Source organism: Myxocyprinus asiaticus, chromosome 49, assembly GCF_019703515.2.
Source record: "Myxocyprinus asiaticus isolate MX2 ecotype Aquarium Trade chromosome 49, UBuf_Myxa_2, whole genome shotgun sequence".
In the NCBI taxonomy this organism is placed as follows: domain Eukaryota; kingdom Metazoa; phylum Chordata; class Actinopteri; order Cypriniformes; family Catostomidae; genus Myxocyprinus; species Myxocyprinus asiaticus.
Genome location: NC_059392.1, coordinates 2349730 through 2372447, shown reverse-complemented (window position 1 = coordinate 2372447; position 22718 = coordinate 2349730). Strand labels below are relative to the sequence as shown.

At 39.4% G+C, this 22718-nt stretch overlaps 1 protein-coding gene across 1 annotated transcript in view; it reads right to left on the bottom strand.

Moving 5' to 3' along the window:
- Positions 1-22718, bottom strand: part of LOC127438492 (fibrillin-2-like) — a 93016-nt gene that overhangs the window by 54488 nt on the left and 15810 nt on the right. Inside the window, exons 7-9 of the mRNA XM_051694123.1 lie at positions 12938-13135; positions 6802-6927; positions 2728-2853 (exon numbers count right to left, since the gene is read on the bottom strand). Of these exons, the coding sequence (XP_051550083.1) occupies positions 2728-2853; positions 6802-6927; positions 12938-13135 (450 nt within the window). The remainder of the gene's footprint in view (positions 1-2727; positions 2854-6801; positions 6928-12937; positions 13136-22718) is intronic.

Sequence of the window (22718 nt, the reverse complement as noted above, 5' to 3'; positions counted from 1 at the left end):
ATTTAGATTTCTCTGAACACAAGGCTTAATATCTTATGCCATTCTACTTTTCAATTATTATTTTTTCTTGTTTTAAGGATGTTTAGATATTTTCTCTGTAAGAAAATTATTTTTTGCAATGTAGTCAACATGAAACAGCATTCAAAACCCATTTTACTTCAAGTTCACCCTCCCGAGAATTTCAGTGTATCCCAATGGAAAAACGTATTTTTCAAATCCATTGTTATTTGCTATTATTTAATTAGCGTTAAATTACCACGTTAACTATTGGCAAGTTAATAGAGCAGAAGGGCTACGTTACCTACAACAGTAGCCGAAATCAATGCTTAAATAACTATTTGGCTATTCAATGGTTAACATTATCCAACTTTTAAGGAACGTTTTTTCAAAGGTGGAGTAAATTGAAGATGAAAAACCTACACCAGTAAATCATTTACAATACGTCCAGGAACGTGTAATAAGAAAGAGCTCAATTTTGATTGCATGTTGACTTTAAAAAGGTTATCCCGTGACATCAGGCCCAAAAGCCATTCTTGGTTCCGACTGGAAGCTTTAATTTTAAGAATGAATGTCAAAATACTGAAAACAAGGCCTGACTCCAGTGTGACGGGATCCATAGGTACAGTAAACCTTTGCAGTAAATCCACTAAGGTTTCTGGGAATATATGAAGGCCACGTCAATGTGCTATGCAGGGCTGATAGCTCAAGTTTCTTTATTTGCACCCAGGGACACACCAGATCAAGAGGTTACGAAAGACAGATGGGACGGCAGTAGTGAGAAATTCAAGACGCTGTTTATAAGAGGCAGTGATATATATATATATATATATATATATATATATACAGTATATAAAGAGAGAGAGAGAGTGAGAGAAAAGAAAAGCCCAGGGCAGTATGGAGGGGCAGGAGAGGCACAAAAGCCCCCTGACAGAGTCAACAGTATCACAGCCTTGCTATACTGGAGTGCTCGCAAGAGGAAATAGCAGCCATGTGACTCATATTCACTGTTTTCTGACAATTGATCCCCCTGAGATGAGACCGTTTTCAAGTCTAGCCACTTAAACCTGTTCCCAGATCAGCCAAAACAATCTGCTCTTGACTACATGCGAACTTAAACGAAATTTTTTTGGGCCTCATTCATGAAACGTTCGTAATTGTCAAAATTGTACGTATAACCATTCTCGCGTAAATTGTCAGATTAACGAAACACGAACGAAACGAGTTTCCAGATAAATATTGCGTAAAACCATTCTTAAATAAACGCTTATATTAATGAACCATAAGCAGAAGGAATTTCCATTAAAACATTCGTAAAACCATTCTTAGGTAAATTGTCGCATTTCTGAAACACAAACAGAGCGGCTTTCCATGTAAAGCATCCGTAAAGCCATTCTTGCATGAATTGTCGCATTCATGAAACACAAGCATAACGAATTCACAAGTATAACATTCATAAAGCCATTTTTACGTAAACTGTCGCATTTATAAAAACACAGGCAAAATGAATTCACATATAAAACATTCGAAAAGCCATTCCAACGTAATTTGTCGCATTCACGAAACACGAGCAGAATGAATTTCCATGTAAACATTCGTAAAGTCATTCTTAAACAAACTGTTGCATTCATGAAACACAAGCAGAAATAATTCACATGTAAAACATTTGAAAAGCCATTCTAATGTAAATTGTCACATTTTTGAAACACAAGCAGAACAAATTTCCAAGTTTAACGTCTGTAAAGCCATTTCTTACGTACATTGTCGAATTCATGATGCACAAGCAGAACGAATTCACATGTAACACATTTAAAAAAAAAATTTTGTGTAAACTGCCACATTAATGAAACATGAGCAGAACCAATTTCCAGGTAAAAAGTTTGTAAAACCATTATTACGTAAATTGTCGAATTTATTAAACATAAACAGATTAAATTTACATGTAAATCTTTTGTAAACCATTCTTATCAAGAATCAGTTTTACGAACAATTCATTCTACTATTGTTTCATGATTGAGGCCCAGAATGTTTTATTGACAAATGACAAAACTTTGAAATAATGTACATTGACTATTCATCCACGCTCAGTCCAGCAACATGAGTTTAACAAAAAGTTAAAAAGTCTGCCTAACTAGGTAAACTTCATGATGTTACACGTCAAGCCATATGCAAAAAGGCAACAAATGAGTGACCACCAGAAAATGTTCCACAGATGATCACGTTTGTTGAGCATGCCAAGAAGATCAGAGAGAAACAATGTTTGCAAGAGTAACGTGAATGTGACATCCTTTGCCCGAGAGACTCCGATCACAGTTTTTAATTTACTTCAATTACGAATTTCTCCTACTCAAAGAAAAATGTCCAAAATTGTACATTAGAGGGCATCTGAAATGCATCCAAGCATGCAACACCTGGCTGAGAAGTCTGATTCGTTTTAGTAATGAAAAATAATGAGAAAGAAAAAAGATTCACCAGATTATATTGTAAATTGAGTCCCTGCAGAAATTCCTGCGTGGCATTTAATGACTTGGATATTTAGTTAAATGTACTCACACAGATATAAACACACTTGCCCAGGCTTGAAGTGGTTGACCACACACAGTTCATTCTCAAGAGTCATTCAAGCAACATCAAGCATGGGTCAGATTTGGCCCAGGAGTGAAGGTCAGAGGTACAAGTGTGTGCTTGCATGCATATGTGTGTTTCTGTATATGGATGAAAGAGTCTTACCAACGCATCTGGATCCATCAGCGCTGGTGACGTAACCTCGCGGACAGGTGCAGACGTAGCTGCCGGCGGTATTGGTACACTGTCCACCATCACATACGCCGGATATAGTCACGCATTCATCGATATCTGAAACACAACACAAAAACAAGATGGTTTTTTAAAAACTCTGCTTTGGTAAAAACTGTAAAAATAACGGAATTATCGCTTGTGATTTTTCAGAAACTAAACCAGTGTTCAATTTGGTTTCCAGACTAAAAATGAAGTCTTCCAGTTGAATCCAAACAGGCAGATTTGGCAGAAACATACTTGGGAACGTAGCTGTTGTCCCCAAGTGTACTTTTAACATTACTGCAGAAAACCACTGCAGCTGCAGACTGTTGCATTAAATCAAATCAGATCACGCCACCACCCTCTAACTTGGCAGAGAAACTAGAAAGACGTAAAACTCATTCATTATTTCATGTAGAATTTGTTAATCCAATCAGCTGTGCTTTTCCCAAAGTATTCCGTTGATGGATGCATTTCCAAACACGATAACTATGAATTGCATTCACAAACCTTTTGTTAGAAATAAATGCAGTAACACTGAAGAACTTTTTAGTGGTCAGAGGTTACTCTTTCATAGTTCAGGAGACTTTATGGAGTTTGTAATATGTTTCATTGCAGTATCAACCTTGTATTGGATGTTTCTCCAAAAGGTCTTAAGGAGAAATGGAAATGGACAGTTGTTGACGTACAGAAAGAGTATAGAGCTATAAAATTAACCTGGATAGCATAGCTTTGATAAGCATGTGAAGAAACATCTGAGAAGAAACATCTGAGAAGCAGGAGACTTCCAAAAAAGTCTCCATGTAATCGCACTGCCATGTTGGAGAAACAATGGAGCAACTAAGGAGATCTTATTTGTGGAACTTTGAGAGCTGCAGCTCTAGAAGCAAGTGCATGCAAACACTTCAAAGATCAGCCTACAATCCTGGCAACAGTGTCAGCAGTTACGAATTTTCACTTGGCACCGTTCACCCTCTTATGGTTCATAACACAACTATGACCGCAAACTCAAACCGAAACTCTTGAGTGAACTACTGTAACAGATGGAAAATGTTGGTTTTTATTGTGTGTCATTCTTATATTTATGCACATGTGCAATTAGATTTTTTTTAGCAAAATTATAGTATGTAGACATTGTGTGTAGGGTTTGTCGCATGAGGAAGGATGTGGTAAGAAGATTACGAATTATTGCGCGTTTGATGAGTATGTGTGCATGTGGACCAACTTTGAGAGACAACGTCCCAAACCGACTGAGAACGGTCCTGCTGGAGTCATAAAAACCTCAGCAAAAAAAAATAAAAATAAAAATGGCTTGTCAGTGTGGCCCAAGAAAAGCCCAGACTTTACACAAGGCAGACGTGAAGTTGTATTCACAAGGAAATGTTTTCCACCTGGATAAATGGCCGCTGGTAAGAGTGTGTGTTCTGTGAGTGCCTCGGCCAAAGAAAAATCACTGTTCAGCCGAGATCACGTGTACACTGAGTTTGTGTGCATATTCATTGTGTGTGTTCAAGTCATTAGAGCCCCTTGTACATGACAAGAGAGCGTTCTGTGGTTTTGGCATTCCAGATGTAATTATTTCTTTGATCAAATGTTGATATATGGTTCACTTGCAGAGCTCGGCACTTAAATAAAGAAAAGGAGGGATAGAATACAAAAAATTAATAGTGAGGTATAAAACAGCAATGAAAACGTAATGTCTACAGCACTCTAGCGCCATTATTTCTTTTCCAAATCCATCATTTGGGTTCTTCCTCTAGAGACTCCCCCCTTGGTGGGTCTTGGATGATTGGCATTCAAAAAAAGTGAAGTCGCAGTGGGCAAACGTTTAAGAAACACTGCCTTAAGTTCTTATGATTCCAAAGGAAAACCTTAAGTTCTGTTGATGCCATAGAAGAACCATAAGTTCTTATGATTCCAAAGAAGAACCTTAAGTTCTTATTATGTCATAGGAGAACATCAAGTTCTCATGATGCCATTGGAGAACCTTAAATTCTTAAGGTGTGGTCACACATACCTTTGCACGGCGAAATTCCACGGGCGAAATACAGTCATCTCAATGGGAATCCACGCGATCGTGAATTTTGCGCAATGGACTTCCAGTGGCGAAGAATTTCCCCTCGTGGATTTCGCGAGGAGTTCAAGTTTAGTGAACTTTGCAGCAAACTTTTTCCACGTTGACCAATAGGAAGTTGCTTGGTTTGGCAGTGACCTATGAGTCACACAGCTAAACTGCATATACCCAATGGACAAAGATATACATTTTTAGCGCCGAGATTCTTTTCAACTTCACTCTGCCAAAGTAGGAAGTGCAGCATTAAAAAGAGACTGCTTGGCAGTTATTTTTTTGCTGATTTCACAGGCGCTCAGCCTCTGCCCACGCCATCTTCACCTGCGGAATTTCGCTGTGCAAAGATATGTGTGACCGCACCTTTATGATGCCAAAGGAGAACGTTAGGTCTTATTATGCCATAGGAGAACATCGAGTTCTAATGATGCCATTTAAAGAATCCAGGAGAGCTTCACACTGCTAATGGATGGTGCCTAGAACCAATACACTGACCCTGAAGAACCTATAATGTAACATCAAAAGCTTTCTTAATCTCCAAAAAAAAAAACATATAGCCAACTCAAGAAGAAATTGTTCAAGTTGGACTCATTGCTAAACCTAAGGTAATGAAAAGCACCTTTGAAAACTATTTTTTAGTGTACATGCAAACTAAAAAAATAAATAAAATAAAAAGCTTTGAAACAAGTACGAAACAGTTTCTGGCTGTTGTAAGATTAAAATTCTCTCAACCACTCCTTCAAGTCACAAACTGCCCTAGTCAGCACTAAGAGGTTTGCCTTACCTCCTCGCCTGGGGCAAGACTTTTTCCACTACTTTTTCCACCATTGTGTTGTAATTAACCACCCCCTCCCCACCCCAACAGAACTGCCACCTGGGGTTTTCCACCCTTTCATTCAGCTTCAAAGATCAGAGAGCAGTTTTCCAGTCAAACTCCAGCCGTTCAGACTCTAGTTCTGGTTGTTTTAGTGCACAGAAGATACCATGGACGATAACTGAGCATCTAATTACAGAATTCCTCAAGTTTCTCTCTAGTTTTTTTAGGTCTCTGACCTTGAGAAAATGCCTGCTTTGACCAGGCCTGCACACAAAGGTTCTGTTTCTTCTCCAAACCTTCATTTAGTCGCGGACACGTCACCTGGAATCAGAATCTGATTAGGAGTTAAGCTAATAGCCTTTATGGTTGGGATTCTCTCTGGATGACTAACTAGAAGTGTGTTCGGTCCCTACAGGTTAACATTCTTCGAGTATTGGGTGAAAATCAACCCAAACTATGACCAAAGCTACCCATGGGAAAGAAAACCATCTGAGAAACATCTGAGACAAAATTAATACATAAATAAAAGAATAAATAACTGAGAACTCAATTAGAGCCATGAATGTTAAACCTCGGAGCGATTAAATTACAAGTTGTCATCAATGTTCACATTTGAAGACATTTTTAATACTGTGATAGATAAGGAAGAACAGACATGCTGGAGCTATAATACACTATCTGTCAATCTCTCTAAGTTTTATCTAAATACCCCCCAAAGGGCAGGCTTGGTTCCAACAACTACAGACGCTCTGCTTTACAGCACGCCTGCTTGTTTTCACTCTACATTGTTTAAATTCCACTCAAGCAGGACTATCTCACATTAAAGATGACCAAGATGGAACCAAAGAGGAAAAAGTGACAAAAGTTGTGACCAAATACTTAGTCAGGCTACTGTTTAAATTAGAAAGCACACAATAGTGATTCCAGACAATATTTACTGGAGAGTTGGACCTGACACAGTCAACATGTCGAATAAATCAGCAACTCGGAAAGCTTACAGTGTCAAAGAAAAAGCCAAAACATGTCTAAACTTCTTTCCAATTATGAGCTCAGAATGAGTGATTACGAGCCTCATTCTTCGACAGTTTGTGGTTTTCGTTTTTGAATTGTGTTTGTTTAATAAGTGCATTAAGTGACGTACCTTCACACTTCTGGTTGGTCTCACTCTGCCGATGGCCTGCCGGACATTTGCACTCGTAAGATCCCACGGTGTTAATGCAGTTACCTCCAGCACATAGTCCAGGAATGGCCTGACACTCATCCACATCTAACAACATGAAGAGAAAGACAGACTATTAGCAAAAACATTGCAACCAATTCCATATCTTCTAGGACCACATCTTCAACATCTAGGACGACGAACTGTGACCTTCCATTTCCAATGTGACGATTGATACCAATTGCAATACACAATTTTTTAAGTCTCATTCGGGATTCATTATTTGACAAGACTGCTGAAAATGTACATTTTTACACAAAATTTGACTATGCAAAAAAAATGAAATAAATACAAATCAGGATAATTAGCTTTATTCAAGAAACATGAGAAGAATGAACTTCTGTTGAAACTGTTCGTAAAATCATTCTTACGATAACGGTCACGTTTAACTCAATATGACAATTTACGTAAGAACAGAGTTTTGAACAATTTACACAGAAATTCGTTCTGTTTGTTGCATGAAAGAGGCACAAATATACACACAATGTGTACTGAGTTCATTTGACAACAATGTAGCATACTACTTTTTGAAACATATATACATGCACACTGCATATAGTTTAACATACAATTTTAACTCCAGCCAGGTCTCCTAAGCAACCAAATTGGCCCGGTTGCTAGGGAGGGTAGAGTCACATGGGGTAACCTCCTCGTGGTCCCTATAATGTGGTTCGTTCTCGGTGGGGTGCGTGGTGAGTTGAGCGTGGATGCCGCGGTGGATGGCGTGAAGCCTCCATACGCGCTATGTCTCCGTGGCAACGCGCTCAACAAGCCACATGATAAGATGCGCGGGCTGATAGTCTCAGAAGCGGCAACTGAAATTTGTCCTCCGCCACCCAGATTGAGGCAATTCACTATGCAACCACAAGGACTTAAAAAGCACACTGGGAATTGGGCATTCCAAATTGGGTGAAAAAGGGGAACCCACCCCCCCCCAAAAAACCCCATACAATTTTAACAAAAAAAGTTGTCAGTATACAGTAAAGCATAATCTGCACAGTATGCAGTAAGCAGTACGCTAGTATTTAATTCCAAACATCGCCCCTGTTGTACCTTGTCAGGTCATCAAACACAACTGTAATGAAAACAAGACATTTTGCTTCAAGTAAAATGCTATGTTTCAACTCCAGGCTTTGGCGTCTTACTATCTAGCAAATCAAGCACTGAATTGACCATGAGAGAACATGGAAACTCTATCTCAATCAAAAACATTGAAGAAAATGTCTAATAACTAATAAGAAGTAAATACTAATAACTATGACAGCAGCATCTAAACCTCTTGAATTTGAGACCCAGTATGGATTTCGCTTTGGTTCCTCAAAGATTTTTGTAGGTGTTTTCTTTGAGAGCGTGGAAGACATTTGTCATTCCCACAGACTTTGCTCTCATAATTTTGCTCTTTGTTAGCTCACAGTCTGGGCATTTAGTCATCACATGAACTCATCAGCCTTCGACTTCATAACACAGCTAGAGATCTGTGGTCCTGTCTGAATTGGACAGATTTCTGGAAGGACTTCTGGATGGCAGTTACTTGTCAGAAATAAAATTGGAATTATGCAATCATCTGTCACAGCACCACAGAAAACATAATTTTCCTCACGAGCAACTTCAATCCTTTGCTGTCATAGGTCATGAAGAGCTAATACAAAACGTGTAAAAAATCAAAAGCCACAACATGTATGTTATATCTAATACCAACTAAGCTCTTAAAAGAAGTATTCCCTGTAATCTCAGAACCTCTTCTTAATATTATTAACTCCTTGCTATCTTTATGTCCCAAGAAACTTTAAAATGGCAGTTATCAAACCGTTTATTAAGAAGCCACAGCTAGATCCTGGCGAATTGGCTAGTTACAGACCGATTTCAAATCTCCCGTTTATGTTGAAAATACTAGAAAAGGTAGTGTCCTCCCAACTATGTTCATTTCCACAGAGAAATGGTATATATATATGAACAATTTCAGTCAGGATTTAGGCTCCATCACAGTACAACTGTGCTTATCAGAGTTACAAATTACTTGCTCTTATCATCTGATCACGGCTGCATTTCTCTTCTAGTGCTTTTAGATCTTAGTGCTGCCTTCAACAAGATAGATCACGACATTCTCTTGAATAGGCTGGAGAATTATGTTGGCATTAGTGGACTTGCATTAGCATGGTTTAGGTCCTATTCATCAGACCGCTACCACTTGTAGATGAGGAAATGTCAAATCAAACAAAAGTTTAAGTATGGAGTGCCACAGGGATCAGTTTTAGGGCCTCTGCATTTCTCCTTATAAATGCTTCCCCTGGGAGATATTATCAGGAATCATGGAATAAGTTTCCACTGTTATGCTGATGATAACTAACGTTATATTTCGTCTAAACCTGACAAAATTAGCAGAGTGTATCAATGAAATCAAAGATTAGATGGCCAGAAATGTCCTTCTACTCAATTCCGACAAAACAGAGGTACTAATTATTGGACCAAAAACCTCTAAAAATAAGCTGCTAAAATATAATTTGACTCTCGATTGATGTACTATTACGTGATCTTCTACAGCGAAGAACTTAGGTGTTATATTTGATAACAATCTGTCCTTTGAAAATCAAATGTCCAATGTTTGTAGAACAGCATTCTTCCACCTCATAAATATTGCTAAGTTATGACATATGCTCTCTGTTGCTGATGCCGAAAAACTAATTCATGCGTTCATGACCTCAAGACTAGATTATTGTAATGCATTACTGGGAGGATGTCCAGCAAGTTCAATAAATAAACTTCAATTGGTTCAAAATGCAGCTGCCAGAGTGCTGACTAGAACCAAGAAATATGATCATATTAGCCCCATTTTATCGTCGTTACATTGGCTATCTGTTAAATGTCGTCTTTTTTTGTCAACTACATACACAGCTTTGAATGGTCTAGCTCCGCAGTACTTAAGTGACCTTCTACCACGCTATATTCCATCACATTCATTAGGATCACAAAATTCTTAATAGTTAATAGTTCCTAGAATATCAAAATCCACAAAAGAAGGTAGATCCTTTTCCTATTTGGCTCTGTTCGGCATGCAGACACACTCACTCAGTTTAAGTCTAGACTAAAGACTCATCTATTTAGCCAGGCATACACCTAATTTATCCATCAACTCACAATTAGGCTGCTTTAGTTAGGTCTGCCGGAACCAGAAACACTTCTCAGAAACATTTCTCATAATTTATAACTCTGCAATAAAATGAATGGCATCTATGCTAATATTATTCTATTTGTTTCCCTGTCTCAACCTCGGGATTCATATCCTGCCGGTTGAACTGCAATGCACCTCACTGATCTCTGCCTGCATCACCTTGGTCTATTGATGGACTACACTCTTAAAATGGAATACATAGACTATAATTTAAATGCCAACAAAAGCCTTCATCAGCCAACTAACAAAGGACAATGCATCTATGTGAACTTCTGCAGTTAATCCAGGATGAACTTCAAAGTCATTAGTCATTAATCTTACAGTTCATACAAAATCTTTGGTAAACACTGGCCCTTAACACTTACTTAGTTTACTCATTTTAAACCATGACTTGCACTGCACATAAGTAACTAATATTGGCATTATATTCATGTTGTTTAGTCAGAGGGGAACTGACCCCCACAGTGAGTCTGGTTTCTCCCAAGATTATTTTTCTCCATTAATCAACATCTTATGGAGTTTTGTGTTCCTTGCCACAGTCGCCTTCGGCTTGCTCACTGGGGTTATAAATACAATTATTATTTAACTATTTAATTATTTATATTTATCCACAATTCACAATCATATTTAATCAAACTACACAATGATAACTCTAAGACTTCATAGATATTACAGTTTCATTTTCTGTTAATGCATGATTTTCTGTAAAGCTGCTTTGTAACTATGTGTGTTGTTAAAAGCACTATACAAATAAAATTGACTTGACTTGACTTGTCTGGCACAAACACTGCTAACATCAAGCCAGGCCTATTATCCAATGCCTGTGATGGATTTCTTATTCCTACCCTGTATTTTTATCGTAAACATTGATACTAGGCATGGGTCACGATGGGCGACTAGCCGACTTTTTTTCTGTAGTTTTGATATTTTTAGTGGTGGTGCTTTAATTAGCACACTGTGCTTTAGCTGTAAGGCTTCTTTTTTTTCACATGCCATTATGTCTTGCACATGGTCGAACGCTCAGCCTTGTAAAGTATACTCTTTTGACCATGAGCACATATGGACGCATTCTAAGATTGCACACTATGACTGCTTTGTGATACTCTTTAGTAAAGTCAACTCAAGGCACATGCACAGATGACCCATATAAGTACGCAAGTCTGTTGACTGCAAACGATAAAATTTATGTCTAGCGTAGGGGCACGTGGAAAACCGAAGTACATCCTCTTCAAAGCAACGATGCTACAGCTATACACAATTAGACAGAAGTCTTAGGCTGTTGTGTTGCGTCTTGTGCTGCTTTTTGAGTGTCCCATCACTACACTGCACAAAATAATTTTCTTACGGAGTATTTTTGCCTTGTTTTCCAATAAAAATATCTAAACAGTCTTAAAAGGTAAATTTACTTGAGGAGCAAAATAATGTAAGACATTAGGTCTTGTTTTCAGAGAAATCTAACACAATTTTTTAACATTTATGCTTTTAACAAGAAAAAACTATTTGCCAGTGGGGTAAGAAACAAAGACTTGATTCAAAGGGAAAACAATGTAATTTTTCTTCCCCCATTGGCAAAAAGGTTTTTCTTGTTTTAAGCATAAACTGCACCAAATTTTCTTAGATTTTTTTCAGAAAACCAGACTTAATATCTTGTGGTTGTTGTTTAGATATTTTTACCGGTTAAAAAGACAAAAAGATTTTTTGCAGTGGAGCATTGCACTTTCAAAGTGCCATTAAAAGTTAAAAAATAAAATAATCCAACTTTCAAAAAACGCATCACGAACCTCTGCATTCTGTTTTTAATTCCGTTGCGCTACATCTAGCTGTTTTTCGAAAACAAGAACATGGCTTATGTAAACCCCCCCAAGGAAATGCATCCAATCATGTTCAGGTGAACTCAAAACCTGCCTAATTATACAGGGCTTCCGTAAGACTGTTTAGTCGACAAGTTGTTCAGGCGACCCACCAACCCAGTCTCCAGGCCTTCAACCTGCATCCAATAAGCACCAAACCATTGGTTCTGTCTTCTAATATAGCCCTAAAATAGTCTCTCCTATTAAATGCCACTGAATACAAAGAGACACTGGAAAGCTCAACGTATGGTACACAAATCCTTCAGCTCAAACGTGCACATGTGTGTGCTTTGTACTTCAGCCAGAAGGACTTTTCCAAAAGCTCTCTGTCTTTGGTTAAATCCAGGCCAGACTTAAGAGCTTTCTCTGGTGTTGGATATTGAAGAGAGGAGAAACATATTTAAGTTAAAGAGGAGCCACTTAGCTCTTTCTTGAAAGGCATTTCTAATCATTGAGAGGAAATTCTAGGGAGTTTTTGGGATGATATGTAAAGTCAGGGTGGCATTTGGTATTTTGGCACACAGAATGTTCTCGTGGGAAGGAACTGGAAGCAACTGGACTTTCTGAGCTAGGTTTTTTCCTTAATAAACGGCTAAGGAATACTTGCTTCTGATTAGTCAGTGTGGCTGTCTCTGTCTGTGGCTCTGTCTGTCAGTAAGCCAATAATTGTAAATAAATGTGACAAGCCACAAAGTCATCCCATTTAAAATGGTCTTCATGGAAGTCATCTAAATATTTGTCACTACTATCCAACACAATGGCAAGTGTCTTCATACTTGGACATGGTCTGGAGCATTGGTATGATTTACCTTACAAGGGTCATGACTGCTCTCAGTGTCCTCTGGCCCATCAGGCTGGTCATTAGGGCAAGAATTTACAAACATGTGAACCAGACACTAAGAAGCAAAGATTGCTGTTTTTATAAACGCTTACTGGAATGTTGATGCAGTGCTGCTGTAACTATTTTTTCTCTCTCTCTATAAATGTCTGTCTGTCTATCACAGGTTGGCACCAACAACGGGCACACCGTCATTCTCACCTTGGCATGCACCAGTCCGAATGTTGGGTATGAAACCCCTCCGACAAGGGTGCGGCTGGGCAGGGCACATTTCACACGGGTGACCCCATGCTCGCCCGATGGTTGCACAGCACAGCGTCTTGGTGCACACAATGCCGCTCAGTTGACCCTGGCACATTTGGTTGTTGACCTGGGTGAAGCAAGGCCCGGTCCGGTAGTCTGAAAAAGGAAGAGAGAGGAAGAATTTAGCAGAACACCAATAAATTTGCCTGCTGTGTAATTGATTAATAAAACATTACTGTGGCAAGGAGGAGGGCGGGGCCGGGCCGTGATGACGCATGCCCGGCCGCCTTTATCCCTCTCATGGGCTTGATTAGCCTGATTAGGGGCCGAGCGTGCGTCATCACAGCCCGGCCCCGCCCTCCTCTTTGCCACAATTACATCGAAACATGCCACAGCAGTTTATTCATACAATGAAAAAGCCTGCCCTTGGGTAACTCTGCTAAAAAAAAAAACAGCCTACAGTCGTTGGCTCATCTTAGCTAGTTTAAGGTGGTCTCCCATATTAACCAAGCTGGAATTAATTTAGTTTAGTTGTCCAGCCAGCTAGTCACTCAGCCTGACCAGCTGACAATTGCCCAAAAACCCACTTAAACTAGCAAACCAGGCCACCCTGGCCAGGCTAAGGCCGGTTTAAGCTGTTTTATATTCAGCAGGGAAAATACAGTTGAAAAACACTTATTACAAACATCTTAAACCAGCCTAAGCTGGTTTGCTGGTCTTAGCTGACCACCGTGCTGGTTTCCACTGGTCCTACTGGTCTAGTTTGATGGTTTAGAGGGGTTTGGGGAACAGATTGTCTGGCTTAGTCAGCTGAAAACCAGCTTGGCAGGCTGGGATACCAGTAAAACCAAGTTAAAACAGCTGAGACCAGCAAATCACGATAGGCTGGTTTAAGCTATTTTTTTCAGCAGGGTCTCGTTTCATTTTCCAAAATTTGTCAAAGCATTTCAATTATTCGACAAGACAAGCACTAATATACATTATGACATGCAACTGAGAAAGTACGGCCACAACAAATCACATTAACGCTTGATAAAGAAAGCAAAGAATGATGGCAAATTCATCTTCTCCACCACACAGCTGTTTCTCAAGCATTCCCATACTGGAGATTGGTCTGGGAATGTTCTAACAGTGGTGCTCTTTCACTCTCACATAATGGGATAACTAGATAATGAGTAAGAAATTGCTGGGTTTCATCAATAATGGCAATTTCAATGACAAACTATCTTGTTTTGGGGTGAGGTTGAAATCGTTAGGCACAGACTGAAATAGACCTTACTAAGAGAGTTTTGATGGTTTTGCCAACAGTTTCTTCTTTGTGCTAATTGCCAATCGAGACAACTTAATCGCGCTAATGATATTTTGCATATCAAACAAACCATCTTGACACTAAAATAAACTGTGTGAGCACTCGGAAATCATTTGCATTTAATAAAACATTTAAACCAATACAAATGCTTTCCTGCTGAATGAAAACAGCTTTTACTAGACTAAGCTTGTTTGAGGGTCTTAGCTGGGCTCTCGACCTGGTCAGGCCAGTGTGGTTTGCTGGTTTTAAAGGAGTTTTGGGGACTTGTCAGTTGGTAAAGCTGGGAGACCAACAGAAGACCAGTTAGACCAATTGAGGACCAGCTTGTCCAAGTTAGGAGACCAGCTAGAGCATTTTAAACCAGCTACCTCTAGACCTGGTCAAGCTGGTATGGTAGAGGGGTTTGGAGCACTTTTCAGCTGGTAAAGCTTGAAGACCAGAAGACAGACTAGCTAAACCAGCTTGGCCAAGCTGGGAGAGCAGCCAGACCAACTTAGGATCAGCTGAAGACCAGCTTGGCGAGACTGGAAGACCAGCTAGATCATCTTAAATCAGCTTAGACCAGCAAACCATTTTAGGCTGGTGTATGCTGTTTTTTTCAAGCGGGGGCAGAAAGACACGCTTAGACCTCCATGAATGGACTAACATGGCCATGCTGTTTAACTGCAAAAAACAACCAGCATGCTTTCAACCAACATGGTCTTTCAGATAAAATTTGTTGACAAAGAAAGTCATGCTGGTTAAGATAGTTAAGAAGCCTGATAGGGACACCAGCACACCAGCATCAATCCAAAACATAATATATACTGGTGATCAGTAATGCTGGTCTTTTCAACAGGGATTGTAAGTAGTATTGCTCCTTTAGTGACTTTGCAAGTGATGCAAAAGATAAATCATATATCCCCACCCAAGAGACGAGGAAATATGGTATTAAGAAAGTAGGTCAACAGAAGACAAAAAGGGAGAATTTCCCCTTCACGTGTTAAAAGCCTTTTGCTGTCCCCCCGTCCTTCCTCTATCCTGTGCCCCCCCCCAACCTGACCATTCTTCCAGGACGATTTGAGTCCAGGAATGTGAGTCCTCTCCAAGTAGAGGCAACCCACTGCTAGCATCCTATGCACATCTGGGACTGATTAACTGCGCCTGGTTGGAACTACACAGTGACAAGTGAAGCCCCAGATATGTCCATGCGTATCCAATACTCAATTCATCAGCCTTTCTAGATCTCCCTTTGAATTCCACTGTTAGTTATGATATTTACAGAAAAAGTCTGTTTGGCCTTAGTAAAATGAGTAGACGTAGAAGCCCTACACTGAGGGTACATAGACATCAAGATCACATGTTGCTTGGCAATGGAAGCCAATCTGAAGAAGGAACTGAGATGAGAACAGGCTGCCATGAGAACATCCTGCAAACTGCTCAGGTCTGTCTGACAACCCTTTGATCTGCAAGGAAACTGGAGCCCTGAAGTCTGAAAACTCTGGCCAACATCAGTCGAAAGACGTTACCCTAATCAAACCGGCCAAGATCAGCACAGCTCAGTCTGTACGTGCACACGGCATAAGAATAACACAGTGCAACATGGTAGGGCAAAAACTAAAGACTGGAAGCCTTCGAGCTCACTTAAGGGGCCATTTAGACCAAACACGTTCTTGTGCTAAAAAAGTTTATACACAGCGCAACAAATATAACAGAGCGCAGATGTCTTGAGTTGCATTTTAAAAGTTCAATATGCTGTCTAAAGATGCTGCGCTCCTACTTTAGATGCTTAAAAAACAGCAAGACATGGAGTTATGGTCAAAATCTTCCATAATGGACTAGACTGCAATCTCGCAACAACACATTTAAGATCTGCTAGGCGAGGCAAGGCTGGTTAACCCCAAAGTCTTGTATGCAACTAGACCTTATTTCCCAGAAACAAATACACTCATTTACCCCAGAAGCTGAGATGTGCTGGTTATGTAGACAACATTCGGATGTAATTTTGCCTTGATTGCAGTTCGAGTGCCTTGTCAAATCAAAACCATTCACCAACACCCTCTTCCCGCAAAACACTCACTCACGTCTCCTTTGCATTTAGTCACCACCACATTTGTGTGCCAGTGACCTATGCCAACTATTTCTTCTTTCACATAACATCCACGATTAACTTGAATCATGACTCCGGGGGGAAAAAAACTCAGAACGTTACTAATGCATGGGATTCACAGTTGTGCAGGGACTGGCACAAAGTTGTGTGTGGTGTAATTTGATAAAGGAACTCTGGTTGTCTTCACAGTCTAAAGACTAGGCATGTTTTTATCATCTCCTAATGCAAATGGACCGAAAGAGATAGCCTGTCGTGAAAGACCTTCTAAAAATGAAAAATCAGCCAAAGGGAAGTTAATCTAGTCTGGAACGCCAAGCCTCGGGGGACCAGCTGTGCAATTAATGCAGGTGGAAACCTGAAGCGCAGCCAAAAACGTGCTCCACGGTCAGTGACTGGGAAAAGTGTCTCCGCTTTGTGGTGACCTTCTTTAATTTAACCAGAGTGTGCATTGAGATAAGGAAACGGCCAAGAAATATGTTTTCACTTCATGGGAAAAGCAGAGGTTCGTTCACGTAGGTCAGAAGGAAAAAAGTCTTGAGACGAGGAGGTGAAAGGAAACAATAGCTGTTCAAGCATTCGAGGGAAAAGCTTTGATGTTTCCAGGGCTGACCAACAAACACTTTTACTCCACAAAGACTTACAGTACGGCTAAACAGAAGAGGCAACGTCTTCAAATCTATCTTATATCTTGCACACGACCAGCAAGCCAAGGATTTTGTGGTTTTATGACTTACAAATGAGTAATTCTTCAGTCCATGGCCTTCAGTTGATTCATCCATACTCTTTTGGTTTCGGAATGACTAGTAATGCTTTATTGCAAATACTGATCGCACTGGTGGCAAAAAAAGATTGTATATTAAGGGTTCCAGAGAGGCCAATGACAATGGCTTTAGTTTCAGATGTGAGATCGCATTTATAGGAATAGACTGCAAATTAAATACTATGCATAGCTTTCTTCGGTGGAGACCAGAGTGAGTGTTAACACAGAGCACATGTCCCCGCACAGAAAATGAATTCGATGTTTGAGGCTGACACCATTCACACCGTTAACTAGTTAAACTGCCTATATTATCTGTACCAAGTACATAGCTGTGCTTGCGTTTTGTACGTAGAGCTATTCCGCAGATGACTGACTTTCTAAAAACGCACGCCAACTATTGAGCCGGACAACTGATTTTGTCGTCTGTCAGGATCTTATTTCTTTGTTTCTGCATTTTTTTCTTAGAAGATGGTTTGTAAGGACCAAACAGAAAGATTCCTGCAAACACTGGATCTATTGCGCAAATGCATCATCATTTGGAAACATTCGTTTTTTTAATTGGCCACGGGATTACAAGATTTATAAATAGGCGTGACTCATAAGGGATTCACACTTGTTGGAACAAAGAAAAAGGGAAAGCACTCATCTCAGAGGGTTCCTAGTTCAGAAAAAAGGATCAAAATTGAGTGCTTGTGCTCTTTTATTGACTTCAGCAGACAGGTGTGTGCCAAAGTCTCAAGTAAATTTATTTCTGTTAACAAATGCACGCTTGGCCGACACTTGTTGAAGTTAAGCCGAGTTAATGGACCGAGACAGCGGACACAACTGCAGAATTTCTGGGCTTTAATTATGGTTACTTCACTCTGAAGTCCTCAAAGGTTTTAAAGTTAACATTGTAGTAACGTTTTTTTCTTCTTCTTAAATTTAATTGTTTTTAACGTGAACTGTGGTGGATTGTTATTTACTCTCAGTTTTTGGTCATTTTTCAGAAAGTGGACATAAAAACACTTTGAGATTCATGTGAAGATATTGAGACATATTCCACACTTTAACTTCAACAAGGAAAGAATATATACTGTGATTTATCTGTCTGTCTGTCTGTCTGTCCATCTATTTGTCCATCCATCTGTCTGTCTTTCCATCTGTCCATCTATTTGTTTGTATGTCTATATCTATCTATCCACCTATCTATCTATCTGACTGTCTGTCCGTCCGTCTGTCTGTCCAACTGTCTGTCTGTCTATCTATCTATCTGTTTCTGTTTGTCTCTCTATTTATCTGTCTGTCTTTCAGTCTGTCTATCTATCTGACTGTCTTTTGATCTGTCTATTTATCTGTCTGTCTGTCTTTGTCTGTGTGTCTGTCTGTCTATTTGTCTGTCTGTCTGTCCATTTATACCTGTATGTCTGTCTATATATATGTCTGTCTATTTATCTGTCTGACTGTCTGTCCATCTGTCTGTCTGTCCAACCGTCTATTTATCTGTCTGTATGTCTGTCTGTCTTTCAGTCTGTCTATCTATCTATCTATCTATCTGTCTGTCTATCCGTCTGTTTCTGTTTGTCTCTCTATTTATCTGTCTGTCTTTCAGTCTGTCTATCTATCTGTATGTCTGTCTTTGTCTGTGTGTCTGTCTGTCTATTTGTCTGTCTGTCTGTCTGTCCGTTTATATCTGTATGTCTGTCTATATATATGTCTGTCTATTTATCTGTCTGACTGTCTGTCCATCTGTCTGTCTGTCCAACCGTCTATTTATCTGTCTGTATGTCTGTCTGTCTTTCAGTCTGTCTATCTATCTATCTATCTATCTGTCTGTCTATCCGTCTGTTTCTGTTTGTCTCTCTATTTATCTGTCTGTCTTTCAGTCTGTCTATCTATCTATCTGTCTGTTTGTCTATCTGTCTTTCCATCCGTCTGCCTATTTATTTGTCTGTCTGTCTTTGTGTCTGTCTGCCTATCTATCTATCTGTCTGCCTATCTATCTAGCAGTCTGTCCGTCCATCCATCTGTCTGTTCAACCATCTATTTATCTGTCTGTATGTCTGTCTGTCTTTCAGTCTGTCTATCTATCTTTCTGTCTGTTTGTCTATCTGTCTTCCATCCGTCTGCCTATTTATTTGTCTGTCTGTCTTTGTGTCTGTCTGCCTATCTATCTATCTGTCTGTCTGTCCGTCCATCCATCTGTCTGTCTGTCCAACCGTCTATTTATCTGTCTGTATGTCTGTCTGTCTTTCAGTCTGTCTATCTATCTTTCTGTCTGTTTGTCTATCTGTCTTCCATCCGTCTGCCTATTTATTTGTCTGTCTGTCTTTGTGTCTGTCTGCCTATCTATCTGCCCCCTATCTATCTATCTATCTATCTATCTGTCTGTCTGTCTGTCCGTCCGTCCGTCCAACTATCCATCTATCTACCTATCTGTCTGTTTCTGTTTGTCTCTGTATTTATCTGTCTGTCTGTCTGTCTGTCTATCTATTTGACTGTCTTTCGATCTGTCTGTCTATTTATCTGTCTGTCTATCTATCTGTATGTCTGTCTTGGTCTGTGTGTCTGTCTGTCTATTTGTCTGTCCGTTTATATCTGTATGTCTGTCTATATATCCGTCTGTCTAAATATCTGTCTGACCAGGGCTGGAGTGGGATTCATATTCAGCCCGGGATGCCATGTCCAAGTCAGCCCACACCCAAAAGGGGGGTTGGAGGTGAAGATGATAACAATAAAACAAGATCACAGCAAAAATATGCAATATATGTAATTACCTGAAAATTATTGAAGCTCTCCATGTCATTATACCACATACGGCATTCACTAAGATTTTCACTTTGTCATAAGACATCATTGTATGTGTTGTAAAAATAAGTGAATGTTAAAGGGATATTTGATCATTTCCTCACCCTCATGCCATCCCAGTTGTGTATGACTTTCTTTTGCAGAACATGAATGAAGATGATGTTTAGAAGAACTGTTGGTCCATTCAATGCAAGTAAATGAGAAGCAGTGAGAAACAGATCAATAATTAAGTCATTTTTTTACTATAAATCTCCACTTTCACTTTCATAAGCTCTCTTCTCTCTTAAGAGTTCTTCTTCTGTTTTTGGTGATTTACATAAGCATATCGCCCCCTACTGGGCAGGGAGGAGAATTTAGAGTAAAAAAAACAAAACTTAAATATTGATCTGTTTCTCACCCACACCTATCATATCACTTCTGAAGACATAGATTATACCACTGGAGTTGTATGGATTACTTTTATGCTGCATTTATGTGATTTTTATACCTTATGAGTTCTGATCACCATTCACTTGCATTGAAAGGACCAACAGAACTGAGAAATTCTTCTAAAAAGCTTAATTTGTGTTCAGCAGAAGACAGAAAGTCATACACATCTGGGATGGCATGAGGGTGAGTAAATGAGGAGAAAAATTTGTGGGTAAACTAAGTTTATTGTAAAGATTATCTAGGCACATAATAACACTATAGAACTGTAAATGTTTATAACTCTTTCAGGCTCACACTTTAAATGGTCAGTGCTTTCTATTTTAGATAATTAAAATAGCAACAGATCCAGTGAAACAATTAAGGTTGAGTGACTGTTTTTACTTTTTTACATGCCATTCAAAAACGTGGCAATTTACAATGATAAGAGTGAAATAAAAGACAAAAAATAACACATTTGTACTTTTCTTTTACTTGGAATGTCAATGTTCAGGACAAAGGCAAAATGGTTACTGTCTCTTTAAGAGGGTTTTTTCGCATTATACAACATTGAAGGCATTCTGCGCAGTTTGTTTCGTTGAGTTTAATCTTTTGAGAGCTGTAAAGTCCCATTATTTTCTTACCGTGTCGTGCTGTTGCATCTGTATTCATTTACTTTAAGTATTCTGTTATTTTGTGACAAAAAATAATTTTGCTATTATCATTCTGCACTGCTAGGGAAGAGGATTTCAGAGATTAATACAGTCAGTATTAAACTTGTGATGATCTTGTAGGCTACCTGAAGCACGTTCATCCATTCAGCTATTAGTAGCCTATCTGTTCTCGATGGATCTTCCGTGATCCTTCCCGTGCTGTCAAGTGAAGCACATCGGTTTCGTCTCTCACAGGCAATTCTCTCATTTGTTTGGGTGTGAGATGATAAAATACAGACTGCATCCGCTATATAGGAACGCAATTCTGATCCTTTAAATACCAGATGTTACGGACTTTTGGCAATTGTTATGCGACATATGATGAAAGTTTGTCAATCAACATGCGGACCTAACCGGCCCAATTTTTGACCGGCCCAGCGGGAATTCTCCCGATCTTCCCTACTGCCACTCCGGCCCTGTGGTTGACTGTCCATCCGTCTGTCTGTCCAACCGTCTATTTATCTGTCTGTATGTCTCTCTGTCTTTCAGTCTGTCTATCAATCTATCTGTCTGTTTGTCTATCTGTCTTTCCATCCATCTGTCTGTCTTATCCATCTGTCCATCTATTGTGTTTGTATGTCTATATCTATCTGTCCGCCTATCTATCTATCTGTCTGTCTGTCCATCCATCTGTCTGTCCAACTGTCTATCTATCCATCTGTTTCTGTTTGTCTCTCTATTTATCTGTCTGTCTATCCGTCTGTTTCTGTTTGTCTCTCTATTTATCTGTCTGTCTTTCAGTCTGTCTATCAATCTATCTGACTGTCTTTCGATCTGTCTATTTATCTGTCTGTCTATCTATCTGTATGTCTGTCTTGATCTGTGTGTCTGTCTGTCTATTTGTCTGTCTGTCTGTCTGTTTATATCTGTATGTCTGTCTATATATATGTCTGTCTATTTATCTGTCTGACAGTCTGTCCATCTGTCTGTCTGTCCAACCGTCTATTTATCTGTCTGTATGTCTGTCTGTCTTTCAGTCTGTCTATCTATCTATCTATCTATCTGTCTGTCTATCCGTCTGTTTCTGTTTGTCTCTCTATTTATCTGTCTGTCTTTCAGTCTGTCTATCTATCTGTATGTCTGTCTTTGTCTGTGTGTCTGTCTGTCTATTTGTCTGTCTGTCTGTCTGTTTATATCTGTATGTCTGTCTATATATATGTCTGTCTATTTATCTGTCTGACTGTCTGTCCATCTGTCTGTCTGTCCAACCGTCTATTTATCTGTCTGTATGTCTGTCTGTCTTTCAGTCTGTCTATCTATCTATCTATCTATCTGTCTGTCTATCCGTCTGTTTCTGTTTGTCTCTCTATTTATCTGTCTGTCTTTCAGTCTGTCTATCTATCTATCTGTCTGTTTGTCTATCTGTCTTTCCATCCATCTGCCTATTTATTTGTCTGTCTGTCTGTCTTTGTGTCTGTCTGCCTATCTATCTGTCTGCCTATATATCTATCTGTCTGTCCGTCCGTCCGTCTGTCTGTCTGTCCAACTATCTATCTATCTATCTATCTGTCTGTCTGTCTGTCTTTCTATCCGTCTGTCGATTTATTTGTCTGTCTGTCTATCTGTATGTCTCTCTTTGTGTCTGTCTGCCTATCTATCTGTCCGCCTATCTATCTGTCTGTCTGTCCAACAGTCTATTTATCTGTCTGTATGTCTGTCTGTCTGTCTTTCAGTCT